The 15,448-nt window shown below is 41.9% G+C and overlaps 2 protein-coding genes across 2 annotated transcripts; one reads left to right on the top strand and one right to left on the bottom strand.

The window, feature by feature from the left end:
* Positions 1 to 54: 54 nt before the first annotated feature.
* mthfr (methylenetetrahydrofolate reductase (NAD(P)H)) lies at positions 55 to 8,079 on the bottom strand. Its single transcript, XM_025002151.2, has 12 exons — positions 7,682 to 8,079; positions 6,167 to 6,428; positions 5,763 to 6,001; positions 4,941 to 5,051; positions 4,562 to 4,755; positions 2,525 to 2,775; positions 2,187 to 2,321; positions 1,934 to 2,114; positions 1,643 to 1,825; positions 1,470 to 1,571; positions 1,278 to 1,397; positions 55 to 712 (listed from the first exon to the last, which is right to left on the bottom strand). Exons 2-12 carry the CDS (start codon positions 6,412 to 6,414, stop codon positions 224 to 226), a joined length of 2,253 nt encoding a protein of 750 aa, XP_024857919.1. The 5' UTR covers positions 6,415 to 6,428; positions 7,682 to 8,079; the 3' UTR covers positions 55 to 223.
* Positions 8,080 to 12,144: 4,065 nt separating this feature from the next.
* On the top strand, positions 12,145 to 15,134 carry LOC108249410 (galactose-specific lectin nattectin-like). The gene is made up of 7 exons (XM_017438800.3): positions 12,145 to 12,225; positions 12,377 to 12,433; positions 13,050 to 13,071; positions 13,194 to 13,288; positions 13,428 to 13,562; positions 14,592 to 14,703; positions 14,918 to 15,134. The coding sequence occupies exons 2-7, from the start codon at positions 12,377 to 12,379 to the stop codon at positions 14,983 to 14,985; spliced, it is 489 nt and encodes a 162-aa protein (XP_017294289.1). The 5' UTR covers positions 12,145 to 12,225; the 3' UTR covers positions 14,986 to 15,134.
* The last annotated feature ends 314 nt before the right edge of the window (positions 15,135 to 15,448 follow it).

Raw genomic sequence — 15,448 nt, forward strand, 5'->3', positions numbered from 1 at the left:
TGACCTTTTTAAAGATGATGAGGAAATAAAAAATGGTTTCATCTTCATTTCAGATTAAAGTTCAGCTTATTTTATTTAAATGTTTTAGTTAATATCTACAAAAAGGGTTTAAAATACCGTTAAATATGTTCTTTTAAAGGCACCTTTCTATAAAATATAAAAGGATCCTATTAGAGTTACTTCTTTCCTAAAAACCATCAGTTTGTTTTTTAAAAATCAGACTTTATTCGGGCGCCGTCTGCTCGCCGAGCGGCGCCATCTGCACGCCGAGCAGCGTCTGCACGCTGACCGGCTCCGTCTGCATGTCGAGCTGCTCCGTCTGCGCATCGAGCTGCTCCGTCTGCGAATTGAGCGGCTCCGTCTGCGCATCGAGCTGCTCCGTCTGCGAATTGAGCGGCTCCGCCTGCGCATCAAGTGGCTCCGTCTGCACGCCAAGCAGCGTCTGCACGCTGAGCGGCTCCGCCTGCGCGCCGAGCGACGTCGCCTGAGCGCCGAGCGGCGCCACCTGCTCGCCGAGCAGCTCCAGCGTGGCGTCGAGCAGCTCAAACATGTCGTCGAGGACCTGCCACAGACAGCTCTCCAGAGGAAAGTCGTTATCCACCAGGTTGACCAGGAAGTAGTTGTCGTGGACGTACTTGATGATCATCCGTGACGGCGACTCATCTTCGTAGAGTTTGGCCCACTGCTCGATCCACAGGGCGAAGGCTTCGTCCTGAAGAAACAGGAAGTTGATTTCAGGTTTTATTCTACAGCCAAATTTAGGCTCTTTCTAGATGTTTTACTCAGTTTTTAAGCTTTTTTATGGACTCAGTTTTCAGGCAAAGACTTTGTGTTTATTAATCAGAGTTTGTATTTGTCAAAAAAGTTATTAAAAGTAAGAAACAAACTCTGGAGGGATTTGAGAGAAAAGATGCAGAAATATCTACGTTTGAAAGGAGAATCTGGAGAAGAAGAAGAAAGACGGGAAAATGTTTCCACTTTTTTTCTGCAAGTTGTGTCCAAATCAGACGATGTTCTGCTACAAACAGTCAGAGTTACTATTTACTGATGGAATCGTGTGTTTCAGTCTTTATATCATGATTTTAACTAGACGTGCTACTTTTAGCTTTTAGCCGTTGGCTCCTTTTGGTTTTAGCTCGCCTGGTGTACTGGAGCTTTCAGCTAATTTCAGCTTCTTCGGCTAATTTCGGCATCCAGTTTTAAGTCATATCCTCATCATAAAGCCCCATTTAAACCTCTGGACCAAAGACTTGGTGCGGCGGCGAACGGGACCTCACCTTCCAGTACATGAAGCTGACCGGGTCCACCACCGTGGGCTGAACTATCTCCCTGCCGGGGAAAATGCCCCACGTCACGGCGTTGGGCTGCATCTCTGGGGCGTTGGTCAGGTTCTGACCCTGGAAACAAACTAATGTGACCAACCGCTCAGACTCGGACCGGCTGGCGGGACGCTCGGCGTTCGGACTTACGTGCACGTTAACGATGTGGTAGTTGACGCGGGGCTCGTATTTCTTCAGGACTTTAAGGAGGGCGGTCACGTTTTCACTGGAGGTGAAAAACTCCAGGTAGGCCTGATGGATGAAAGCTTTTCAGACACTCTCTGAACCTTTCATCCAGAAACGACTCGACTGAGAGTTCCCACCTTCTGGAAGACGTAGCCCCCCGCCGGCCCCCAGCCCACCACGGGGTCCGTGGACGGTTTACCGTTGATGTTGGGCTGGGAGTTGATGGTGAGGACTCCTCGTCGGTTCACCTTCTCCAGCTCGTCCTTCAGCAGGTTGGTTTCTGGGGCCAGAGGCTCATCATTCCACGGCAAACACATCACCTGACAACGAAGGAGAACCTCGGATTCTTCACTCTAAAAGCTCAGCTGTTAGCTGATTTTACAGCAGAAGGAAAACAGGAGGTCTGGTACCCGACGTGACTTTTCTACCTGATGTCCATTTCCGTTTGGCTGGGCTGTGATGTAGCTGGTGAAAACGTCAAAAACGCTTTCTTCGTTCTTCAGCTCCTCGCCCCACATCCTCAGAAGCGCCTCTTTTGACGATTTGCTTTTCAAGTAGAACAAGTAGTAATCGTTCAACTCGCCGAACGCTGGAGAGGACGAGTTTCCCCTGGAGGAGACAGCAGGACACGCACGTTGACAGAAACACGACTGACGGGACTTTAAAACTGAAGGGACCTACCATCTGCCGTTGGGGAACTCATCCCAGTCCTGGGTCCGGTAGATGTAACTCTTGGGCCTCGAGGCCCAGAAGATCGGTCGAACATCTTCCACTTTGCGTTTGGGATGTGCGCTGACTGCCCAGGGAAGAGGCCGTCTGGGGTAAAAACAAAAAAAACAAGCTGTTTCACTCAAGACCAGGTCCACAGAAGACCAGATGAACCTGCCCGGTTCTCTGAGGCGTTTCAACATGAAGAACAGGAAGCTAACGATGGTTACTGTCTCTAAAAGGTTCCAGTAAAGCTGTTAATTAATAACCGAGTCCATCTGTCTCTAAAGCACCGTGTCTTTGGGACGAACCTGGGATCTTCTACCCAGAGCCCCAGCTGTCGGAGGACCTCCATGGTTGCGACTTCTCGGTTCAGCGTGTAGAAATGGAGGCCCGGGACTTTCCCACTGTCCAACAGAACCTGACACATCTCCACCGCCTGATGGATCCCGTAGTTCCGGATGGCAGCGTCGTTGTCTTTGATTGGTTCGATGACTTCGGTGATCTCCTCCGGAACCACGAGCTTGGACAGCTTGACGAGTTGACGCAAAGACTGATAACCCTGGAGGGGAACAGGAAAAGTCCAGATTTATTATCAATCATGATTAAACAGCAGTAGATGTGTTTAACACTCCATCAGTTGTTATGATTAATAAAACTAAAGGTAACTTCTATTTTCCTGGAATACGAGTCGATCACATGATCAGGTTGAAGCACACTTTTAGAGGGTTTGTTGCTGCTTATACCGGCGCTGCTGCAGTTCTCTTATTGAACAGAAGGTAAAGATAATGAGAAAACAACACCGTGCAGCCAGAAGCAGCTAAGATGAAGCCAGAATGGCTCCAGGTTCTCCGTTTGCTGGTTCCAGTCAAGTTTTAAGCATTCGAGTGATTGTTTGACGTCATTCTTCCCTTACTGCTGTTTGTTCGAATATTCTTTTATAAAAGAAAGGTCATGTAATTCCATGACTGGTGTGCATGGAGGAGTTGGCGGGGCTTAAAGCCTTACATCACTACTGCTCAGACTCTGGTTCCAAAAATCCAACATGTTGGTGGCTTTAAGTCCCAACAGGAGAAGGGAGGAACATAAGGTCTGGTGTTAGAATACATGTCGACGGTTGTCACGACCTTTTTATGCTTGAAATAATTAATTAGAAAAATGAATATTTAAACAAACAGCAGGAAGGTAAGAACGATGTGAGTCAACATCTGAAAAAAGGTTATCTGATGTAGGTTTTAAGGTAAATTCCTGGGGACATTAAAACTTGGTGGGGGGCTTAAAACGTATGTTGGCAGCAGTTATTTCTGTATATATTTAATGCGATTAACCCACAGTAGAAGAAGAACTCGCTGCTCGTGTTTCCTGCCAGGTGCTCAGCATTACACCATGCTGTGCGTCCGGGAAGGTTTTCAAGAAATAATAAAGTTCTGATCATTTCTTGTAGTTTTCCCTCACAGTCATACTCTGGGTCTCCTGTCTGCCTTTTAAACAGCACTTTTATTTTTAAAGTCAGGAACATGATGTTGGTGGGAGGGGGGTCAACCGTGGAAGGACCTGAGATCCCTTCAAGTGTTTTTATTAATTCTGCTATGTTTAATTAAAGCAGTTAATTAGCCTCAGACACATTAAGGTGATGACAAACAGACCTACCTGCGCTCCATAAATCACCTCAGGAAGGCGATTCAGGGAAAACCAGCTGTGTACAGATGTCACAAATAAAAGCTCCCTTTCAGAACTCAACAATGATTCCACACATTTTAAACACTGTTTATTATAAAAAGAAATTTCACAGTTCGGTTGTTTTCTTCTCTAGCATAAAGCAGACTCGGTCGTGACCAGGTGTGTTGAAACCTGACAGGTGCTGCAGGTCTTCGACTCCTTTTTCCTCTAATCTGGATTCTAGCTGGAAACACCAATAAAATATCTGGGTGAAGAAGCAGCAGATAAGTTTTGCTGCAGAGAGAATTCCTCGAAAGCTGCTGCACTCTCAGCATTTTATCGCTGAAGGTTGCCGTTTTATTGCCCTGCACGGCCCTAATGACCCTAATGACCTTCCTGCCTCCTCTGCTGAGGCCAGTGTGTCATAGGAGACCCTGCCAGGATCACAGGGAGACTCGAACCTCCATCACTGACAGTGAATAAACCCAGTCCTGAATAAATCAGCACAATCTACACCAATAAAAGTTTTTAATACCTCATCTTTACCCGTCCCTGATGTCTCCGCCCCGGTGATCGAACAGCTACGTGTAAAAACGTTTTTCAGCAGATCTGAGGATATCAGCCCCAGGTTTCAGGAGTCTGTGGTAATCATTAACAGTGTTTCTGTTCCTGGAAGGAGCCGTTTGTACCTGGATGGGGAAGATTCCAGGTAGGATGGGACACGTGACGCCGATCGCCCTGCAGTCGTCCAGAAACTTCAGGAAGGTGTCGGCTCTGAAGAACAGCTGAGTGATGACGAAGTCCGCTCCGGCGTCCACCTTCTCCTTCAAGTGCCTGAGGTCGTCCTCGTAGCTCTCCGCCTCAGGGTGACCCGTGGGGTAACCTGGAGAGGGAAGACATGATGGGACACATGGACCAAAGCCCTGAAGCTCGTTTCGTTTCACAGAGACAACTTCAGATGTCTGCTGCAGACATTTTTCATCCCAGTTCCTTTAAACTAACGGTTCTCAGACTGGGGGGCGGGGTTTAGTGTTCAAAGCTTCAGCCTTCGTCTCTCCATCAACACACCGGCGACACAGATGTCGAAGTATTCGTCAAACTCCGAGCGGACGTGTTTCACCAGGTCGACGGCGTAGTTGAAGCCTTCCTCCTCTTCCTCCCAGTCGGATCCCACCGGGTCTGTGGAGAAATCAGAGCGTCATGCCTCGAACCTCCACCATGATTAACGAGGCTCATCTTTTCAGACACTGCTGTTGTTATGAAGTTGAATAAATCAGAATTCAGGATGTTTCTGAAAGGTGCTGCGCTCAGCAACACAATCCCACACCATCACACTTCTGCCTCCATGCAACTGGGTTGATTTGACCTTACTTTTAATCTCTGAAGACATTCAGTAAGTTGGAATCTCACATTTGGAGAAGAAAACTGTTGTGGGAGGATTTTAGGCTACAGAAGCAGTGAGACGAATACTTGATGCCCGACGTGGTGATTAACGGAGATCAGCTGATGAAGATGAGGCACGATGATCATGTTTCTGAGGCATCAAAGCATTCTGTCCCACACCTGAGCTACAGAAACCAGGTGGGTTTAAGGTTAAATTAACCTGTTTTAGAATTTCTGTTCTATTTTATATTTAAACTTTTTGAAATTGATTAAATCTGGGAAATACGAGTCCCGCTCAGAGGACGTGAACTTTGGGAACACCTCATATCAAAGAAAAGTCAACACTGTGGGACAGGAAGTGAGAAAAGTCCCAGCTGGAACAGCCCACACCTGTACAGGCAGGTAAGCTTTTCTCAGAAGTTTAGATTCAGCTTCGCTCTTTCTTTTCTGAGAATTTCAGGCCTTTTATCTCCACCCCCTGGTCGGACCCGTTCCGGCAGCTCGTACCTCCTCTCAGAGCCATGATGTTCTTCAGGCCCAGGTGTTTGGCCTTGGCCAGGTAACCTGTGATCTTCTCTTTGGTCTGGTTGCAGCAGGTCAGGTGGAGGATGCTCTCCAGGCCGCAGTAGTTCACCGCCGTGCTGGCGATCATCATGGAGGAGGTCTCCTTATCGGAGCCCGGGTCTCCGGCGGGGTGCCAGGTGACGTCGATGAAGAGGGGCCCCCCGGAGCCCATACGGTCAAACCTGAGGAAACAAACAAACATGTTTGGTTTAGTTCCTGGTAGCTGAAACCAGAGGAAACAACTTCATAAAAATGACATTAATTTACTGTGAAAAGATTCTCCTTCCTGTAACCTTTAAAGTTTTACTGATCGTCAGCATCTAAAATACTCCTTTTATCTGATGCACCTGGAGATGAGGTTGACGGCGCCGCTCGCTGTGCGTGGAGGGAAGAACTCCAGCGAGAACCAGTGGTCCCTGGACTCCGTCCTCCTCCTCATCTTGTCCCGCAGCCGGTCCGAGCGGTCGGCGTCCAGCACCGGCGTCGAACATCGCGAGCTCTCCTTGGAGCTCTCCCCGCCGCTGTTGCTGGCACCGCTCGAGTCACTTTTCCCCGACTGCCAGCCGCCGTCGACTCGCTGAACTTGGTTCACCATGATGGGAAAAACTTCTGAGGAGGACACAAAACGGATGCAGTAAATATTCCTGAACTCTCGTCTCAAACGCAGTTCAGGCTGCGGCTCTTCATCATCTCTGCTGTTGTTTATTCCTCCGCCTGTCGGACAACGAGACGTTGATTCAGTTTGTTTCGTCTTTTGAAATCATTCCCAGTTTTCCGCTGCTGGAAGGAAATGGATCCATATTTACGGACTTTGAGCTCAAAGTTTCAAAAAGTTCTGGATCAATTCTCAGCCGTAAAACGAGACAAGATTCAGCAAAATGTGCTGCAGAGGACAACATTTGTCAAATTTAAACTTCTGATCAAAGCTGGGGTCTGGGTGTGTCTACAGAAATTAAATAACCTTTAAAATGATTATTAATACCATAATTAGGCTAAAAGTGTTTCATAAATGGATAAAATAATACTAAATGTTTCGGAACCAGCGACAGTCGGGTCTCTCTGACTCTTCATGAGCATAAATAATATTAATGAGTTTGAATTTAATTACTAATGTACTTAAATGTCAAGTTGTTACTAATATTAATAGGAAATAATTACATAAATGTATTTTTTTGTTGGAATACATCAATCTTTACATTTTAAATTGACTAAAATAAAGCAATATATTTAGAAATAAAGTTATATTTCAAAGCATTTTTAATAAAACAAAGTTTGAGATAAAAATCAGAGATTTTAATTGGTGATTTAAACATTTTAAAAATCCAAATTTTATAAGAAATGTTTTTAGTGAATGTAATCAGAGCTACAACTATTAGTTTGTTGATTACAGCAATTTAATTTATGTTATTCCACATTAAACTGCTTTTATTACAGTTTTCAGTCAGATAACGTCCAGTAAAAATAATTATTTTAAGTTTAACACGTGAAATTAAAGGTTTTGTGAGACAGCATTCCTTAAAAAGAAAAGTTAATTATTTTTGCTCAACATGTTTAGTTTTTGTCATTATATTTATTTAAAACTGAAATGGATGTTACAAGTTGACATTTCTCATGTTTCAGGCATAAATCTGAAGTTTAAGCAGAAAGCAGGAATTTGATCTGTTGGTTAAAACAATTAGAAATAAATCTGTTTATTTAGGTTCATCCATTTAAATGATTTTAAAGCAACTTTTCTACAGCAGATGATATTCAGACAACTTTTATCAAATCCAAAGTGTTTGCACAAATAAATCATGAGCTTGACTTTAAATATTTGACATATAAAGTTTGTTTTAAGTGCAGTAAAGTTTCCAGAGTCCTACCTGCAGAGAAAGCTCCAACTTCAGGCTTTAAATCTGATCAGATGTGGATGAAAATGATGGATCTGAGTCAGAGGAACACAAGCAGCTCGTTTCAGGAGGAGTTTATCCCTGAGGACCTGATGGGAGCTCATGTGTGACAGAAACCTGGACCTGATGAGACCAACATGTGGGAAAAGCTGCAGCTAACAGCTAACAGATGTCAGCTAGCATCAGCTACAACCTCCACAACGAGCCCAGCTTCCTCTTACAGAACCGAACCCCGAGCTGGACTCGGCCCCGGGCTGTTTACTCTGAGTAAATCCAGACAACAAACTTCATCTAATCGTTTTTGGTTGTTTTAAATCCCGAAGCGCCGCAGAGGAAAAGCTGCGGCCGCTGCGTAAAAACCCGGTGCCGCGTTCAGGGAGCCTCGGAAATAGGACTTAAACGTAACGGAACGCGCGTTAGACGCATAAAGTGAGCAAAACAACTGTATTCAGAATGACTTTGGAGCTTTACTGTTAACACCGTACTCTAAATGTTAACTAATTCAACTAGAAAAACCGATACACTCAGAAAACTTTGTCCATATTTGCATTAGATCAATAATTATAAACAAAGTTTGTGAAATCTTTGCGAGATCTCCTTTTAAAATACCATAAAATGCAGCATTTAGTGTAAACACGTAAAACTTTAAACACTTACACAAAAATCTGATGAAGTGTGATAGATTTCTTTGATTGTTTTTCTTGAGAAGAGATCGAAATCACAAAGTTACCATTTGCATCGAAGGTAACGTGAGCGCACCACAGTCGACTGAGTACTCGATTTATCACGCCCGTTTACGCCGGTGAAGCTCCAAAAAGGCGGAGTCAACACCAGCCTTTATTAGCGGCAAATCCACTAAATGTAAAAACGGCGCTGGTCACACGACTTCTAATTTTTAAAATAAAAAAAGTAAAACAAGTTTTATACAGTGTTAATGTCATTGTTTTCATTTGCTCGTTTTCCCTCCTGGCCGGTTTGTTCACCCGTGATTTAAATGGAGCGGACCCAACGAAACAGCAGGCGTGACGAGAGTGCTGCGTTCGCAGTATAGCTCGGAAATATCACTCTCTGCTTGAACGATAAGTTATTTTCGGCCACAGTGAGTTAGGAGCAGAAGATTAAACCATTTCAGACCCATTTTGGAAAATACTCAGATACCACACGAGAAATCGGACTTGTTGTAATGTTTTGATTTTATGTTTAAAGGTGAAGTTTGGAAAATTTCGAAATTTCTAGTAACGACGAATGCATCACAGCGACAGTGACAACTAACTGCTTTTATCCAAACAGAACTGCTCACTTCTTAAAAACACAACAACAACAACAACAACAACTACTACTACTACTACTATTAATAATAATAATTAGATAATTTGCATTTTCTACAGAAAAGCAGTGCTCAGAGCTGAATAACGTAAAAGCTAAAACTGAGCTTTAAAGCTAAAAGAAGCAGAGCACCAGACTAACTAGTAGCTAAAAGGAGCAAAACATCAGCTAAAAGCCAAATGTAGCAAAAGTCTAGCTATAAGCTAAAGTAACAAAAGAAAATGAAAATTGATGAAAATGTCAAAAGGGCTAGCTAGAAGCTAAAAGTAAAAGACTAGCTAAATGTAGCAGAACATCAGCTAAAAGCTAAAAATAACAAAAGACTAGCTAAAAGATAAAAACAGCAGAACTGTAGGTAACAGCTAAAAGTTACAAAAGTTTAGTTAAAAGCTAAATTTATCATAAAAAATAGAGCAAGTATACTGAATTAGCTTTCACACACAACAACAACAACAACAACAACAACAACAACAACAACAACAATAATAATAATAATAATAATAATAATTCACACACACAGACTGTCAGGTTCAGGTATAACAACAACAACAACAACAACAATAATAATAATAATAATAATAATAATAATAATAATAATAATAATAATAATAATAATTTAAGTTAAGGTAATAAACTAACCTTGCATATAAACTCAGTAACCATACACATATTGTTCTGGATGTAATATTTAATATTTCATTTAATTAATTTAAACATCACACAATCTCAGAATCTCATCCAGAAACAGTTTCTGATCCTCATTAAAGTCTCAGTAATTCACAGAAAAGCTGCCTGAAGACATGACACATCATCTAAAACCAGATAAAAACACTTTATTTATATTCCCTCCTAAAAGAAAGGATTTGATAAAACTTAAAACTATTCATCCTGTTTGAAACTGAGAGCTCTGCTGCCACCTCCTGGTGCTTTGTAGGAAATACAACACTCATCTGCGGCTCAAATAAAAGCAAAAAAAAAAAAAAAATACATTTTCGGTGAAAATAACAGCATGAATGTTGGTTTTCAGCTCTTCCCAAATAAATCCAGAGTTTATGGTTGTGAATCAAGATTAGTTGCTTGTTTTTTTTATGCAGGATCAAATTTAGGTTGTGTTTGTGTAGAAAAGATTTACTTCAGTCTTTGCTTCTTGTCGTGTGATTAGTCTCCTCATGAACTTCTTCATCAGGAAGCGTGATGTTCTTCTGTAAATGATTTAGGAGGTGACCTGTTGGGTTTTTGCTGTAACTCAGGAAAACGCTGGAAAAATACTTCCTGTCGGGCTGGATTTTATGATCTTGTTGAGAAATAAAGAAAACTACAAATTTTCTGTTAATTTTTAAAGGGACTCCAACATCCATCATCTCTCTCCTCTCTCCTGATCCTGATCCTGACCTCAGCTTTTTTCAAATGGAAAAACGAAAGTCGAAGAGTCTGGATCCTGAACTATTTATCTGAGCTGCAGAGAAATCTAACAGGCTGTTGGCATTTAGAGTAAATCTATAATGAAGATGTTGTTTTAGCTCACCTTATTTAATGTTTCCTACGGTTGGTGCTGTACCTCCGGCCCTACGCCTTCCAGACAAACAGACAGTCGACGAAGAGCAAATATACCAAGTTTTATTATTAAAAGAGGTGAGCCGTCTGTCAGAAGTCAAACTATTGGGGATTAAACTGATTAAACAGGTGGAACACACCTGTGTTTTTTTTTAAAAAAGTTAAACACACAATTAAAGTTGACTTTTTGAATAACAAGTAACCAAGAATCATAAATTTCATCCTAACAGTCTGAGAAAATCCTTTTAAACACGATCAGTTTGAAAAAAAAAACTACTTTTTTCCTAACTTACCAGAATTTTTCCATCCTGACACTTTTACCTCCAGCTGTTTCACTCTTTAGTCTGAATTTTACCTAATTTAGTTTAGTTTTAGATTGATTTCAGCTCAAAAACCTTAGAGAATTAAACCTTTTTTATGCAGCTTTCTGACACCAGTTTACATGATTTCTTCGGTCCTTTCAGAGGACAGCTGAATCTTTTCTGGTGTTTGAACAAAAATAAGAATTTCACAAACACTCAGAAATCAGTGAGCCTGCAACAGAAAATGAATCTATTTTCACACATTTTGGAGCTGCTGACTCCCCAACATTCGCAGCTCAGAGAGAAGCTGGCTGTAAACCTGATCATGTGGAGGAGGATGCAGAGAGGCTGCAAAGTTTACTAAGTATGGAAGAAGAAGGGTGACAAGAGTTATGTTCGTGTGTTGAGAGAGCCAAGAACTTTCCAGAACAGTACTTAGAAAGGATATGTTAGAAAGGTTGTTAATAATGTTAAGACAGGTCCTGGAAAACAATGGGTCTGTACTGGGATGGACTGATCTAGCGGCCTGGCCTGGTTTCCTGCAAACTTTTGACCAATCATGAACTGGTCAGAAATATGCAATACACACCAATGTATTTTGTCTGTATAAATACGGCCCGGTTTCAAAGATGCTTTGAGATTTTGGGGAAATTCTGAAGATGATCAGATGATCAGTTATGTCAATAAATCCTCCATATTTGGCTGAAATGAGATATGAGTCCCCGTCTATCATTTCTGTGTGAGAACTACCTTTTTTCACCTACATTTCAGGACCAACCCTCAGGGCAGCTGGACCCGTACCGGCTTCAGCTTCCAGGTTCTGCTCGAAGGTTTAGGTGAGAACGGTTTGTTCTGGGATTGAACTGATTACCTGTCAGAGTCAGCCTGATTCAGGTGTTCTGTACCAACTGATCAGATTCCTGCAGCTTCTGCAAAACCCATTTCTTGCAGAAGTTAAAGCTTCATAAACTCTTTCCAGCTGCACTCAGTCTTCATTTATTTCCTACATTTGTACAACCAGAAGAGCCAGCTGAGTTCAGATTAAAGCTCAAAAGTCAACAAGAGAAATGAGCCAATAATGACAATAATAATGAATGTTTGCTGTTTCCAGAACTGTGGCTCCTTACGTTCCAAGTAAACACTCCCTTTTGTTTATCATGATGGTGAACACCTAGACTTTCCTCAGAAAGCTTTTTGTCGGCGACCTTGTGACAATATTTAACGTATTCTGGTTCAACAAGCCTAAAACAGCAAACCTGTGTTATAAAAGCTGCGTTTGCTTTCTGAAGACGTGTTTCTAACTCTGCAGCTTCGCCTTCATCTCATCACCAGAAGGTAAAACTTGTTTCCATCAGCAGGATGTGTCGGCTGAGATATATAAGGAAGAATCAATCATTCAGTCCTGATAGAAGCTGAAGGCGTACAGATATTATATGGAAAATATTTCAGTCTTTGAAAGAAAAACGACTGAAACTTGTTCTCACAGATGGCCTCAGGTCTCCTTTTCACCCTGATCCTCTGCACTCTGTGGACCGGAGGAACCGTGAGTTAGAAGAAACGATCCGTTTCTGTTTTCTTCAGCAACATTTCAGCTTTTATTGTCTAAAAGCCGAGTCAGCGTTTACGGTTTCCTGTTTTTAAAATAAAATCTAACTACTTTCAGCTCTTTTAACCGTCTATTTATCAAAACATTCAGCTCCTTTTGGACATTTTAGCTGCAACTTTAGGTTTTTGTAGCTTATATACTTTTTTAATTATTTAACTTTAGTTAGAATTTAATTTCTCAAAGAAATGCTTCAAGATTTCTTCAAATCTTTAAAAAACTGCTCTTCACAAATTTTTGGCTTCTTTTTAAAAGATGGTTTATGCTTTTACTATTTTTATTTTATCAGTTTTACTTCAGTTTTAGCTTCTTTATTAAATCTTTATCAAATCTGCATGCTTAACAACCTGCTGCTCATTTCCGCAGCAGAATTCCGACTAAAACAAAAGATTTTTCTGTTTTTTTTTTTTTCCTCTTAAAAACAAACTGAAGAGGAAGCAGTAAAACAATTATAATTTTTTTAGTTTCTTTAATGTTTTCTTTCATGCAGCCACAGTTCAAGCACTAATTTATCGGACAGAATTAGTTTCTAATCCGTCTTTTCTTTCCTCCACAGACGAAATGTGCTCCTCGACCAGGTGAGGCGTCTTCACAGCTGAACAGAAAACTTTTATAGAAACTTGACTGTTTTTGGATTTTTACGTATTTGTTTTATTAGTGTTATGGTTCTGTTGTGTTTTATTATTCTTATTATTTGCAGCGGCTTTCTGTGAGACCTGTCCTCCTGGTTGGACCTGGTACGGAGGCCACTGTTACCTGTTTGTGAAAAGTGAGAAGGATTGGGCCGATGCTGAGGTACAACAACCACAGATGAGTCTGTAATCATGTGACACGGTTTAAAACAACATGATGCTAAAAGAACTGCAGAACTCTGACCATCTTTAATAACTCCTGCAGTGAAGTGATGCTGACGCCGACTCTTTTCTCCCCTCAGAGTCACTGCAACTCCCTGGATGGGAACCTGGCCTCCATCCAAAGCTCCGATGAGTACACCTTCATAAGGGACCTGGTCTTCAGAGAAGCAGGATCCCACCCGAGGACTTGGGTTGGAGGCCACGATGCAGTGAAGGTCAGTGTGAAAGAAACAAGAGTTTCCTTTCAGCGTCAGAGAGGAAACCTTTCAGCCTCATTAAATCTGTTATCTCACTGTTAGGGACTCACATTTGTGAGGAAAAAGGCAGATTTCTCTTTGCAGTCTCTGAATTTTCCAGTTATTGAAACTCACCTCCTATTTTCTTGTGCACGGCGTATAAAACTGCATTCCTGCTATTTTGCTGTCCACCTCGGCTCATCGTAGCTCCTCAGCCTGCTCTGTTCCCACCTCCTTTCTGATTTAATCTGCTGGAGTTCACTTCAGACATGAAGACAGGCAGAGTTGAACCAGCTTGTTTCTTCAGCCACGGAGGTTCTGGTTCCGGTTGTTTGTTTGTCTGTCAGCAAAGATCAGGTAAAAACTAAAGAACAGATTTGGATGAAATGTTCAGGAAATGGTTAACAAAATAATGTGCACGATTTACAATACAGTTATTCAGAATTCAGTGAGTCTGCAACAACAAAAAAGTCCCATTTTCAAGTCTCCAACAGCAGCAGGGCAACGAGATCCCAGCTTTTAGGTGAAACTCCACTTTAAGCCAGTATCTCACTGAGCTGCAGCTGTTGGAGACAAACTGGAGACTTGAAATTGTGAGAAAATGTGTAAAATTTTCATTGCAGTCTCACTAAATTCGGACAACCAGCATGGCCAGTTTTTTTATCATAAAGGGAACTTCTGTGCAGATTTTGAGCTCTGGAGTGACAGAAACTAAACTGAGGCGGGTTTAAGGTTTTTGAGAGAAAACTTGTTGCATAATTACTCTGAACACATTTAAAACTAAACCAACAACACCGCGAGGAAACCGAGAACCACTTCGGAGACATTTTGGAGATGCCGTTTGCCAGCTAGCCTCTAACAGTCGCAGCCCAGAAGTTATTGGATGTCAGGAGTCAGATCCTCAGAAGAGGCTCAGATGTTTCCTTTTCTAAAGAAAGACCTCCCAGCGGTGTTTCTTTGCCAGAAAGTCAAAGCACGAAACTGACTTTTAAACCCATCCTCTCTCAGGACGGTGTCTGGATGTGGAGCGATGGGTCGAAGTTTGTCTTCAGCTCTTGGGGCAAAGGGGAACCAAACAACAATGCTGGAGGAGAGAGCTGCATGGAGATCAATTTAAGAGGTAATCTGTCACCTCCAGTTCTTCAGCTGGATTTAGGGATGGTTAGAAGTCTGCAGACCTTAGTGGTAAAAAGACAGAAAACCTAAAATACAACTAAATCCACAGTTCATGACAGCAAACATGCAATATGTTTCATTTCTGGAAAAAAAAATCATCATTAAGCAGATATGCCAAAATGTGCCTTAATGATTTTATTTAAATTTTCTTTTTGCAGGAAATGATTACGTCAACGATGAGAAGTGCAACGGCAGAAAGCCTTTCCTCTGTGTCAGAGATCCGTAGCCGTGTCCACGTTGTCCCCACGTCTGAGACAAGGAAGCCACGTGATGTCACTTCCTCCAGGATGTCAAGCCTCGATGACATCATTTCAAGAGAGACGTGTTGATAAACCTGATCTTCTTCACACAAATAAACTCATATCATTCATCTGTTCCTGTTGTTGCTTTGAATGATTTGTGTGTCTGAGTGAAGGTTAGAAATCTGAATAAAACAGACGTGATCACACAAACCAGCCGATACTCAGAGTCCCACCAACGCAAACAGATCCATAATCCGCATTTAGGAGCTGGTTTTAAAATAACTGTTTTAAAACGAGAAGCTGCATTTGGTTATATTTAGCTCCTCACAACCTTAAACATGTGACACTGAATGTCAAACTGAAATGTTTGTTTTTTATTAAGAAGCAGATTCATAAATCACATCTCGTGTGATCTTTCAGCACTTTGCAGTCTGTTTTATGAATGAC

Source organism: Kryptolebias marmoratus, linkage group LG8 (genome assembly GCF_001649575.2).
Source record: "Kryptolebias marmoratus isolate JLee-2015 linkage group LG8, ASM164957v2, whole genome shotgun sequence".
NCBI classification, from domain to species: Eukaryota; Metazoa; Chordata; class Actinopteri; order Cyprinodontiformes; family Rivulidae; genus Kryptolebias; species Kryptolebias marmoratus.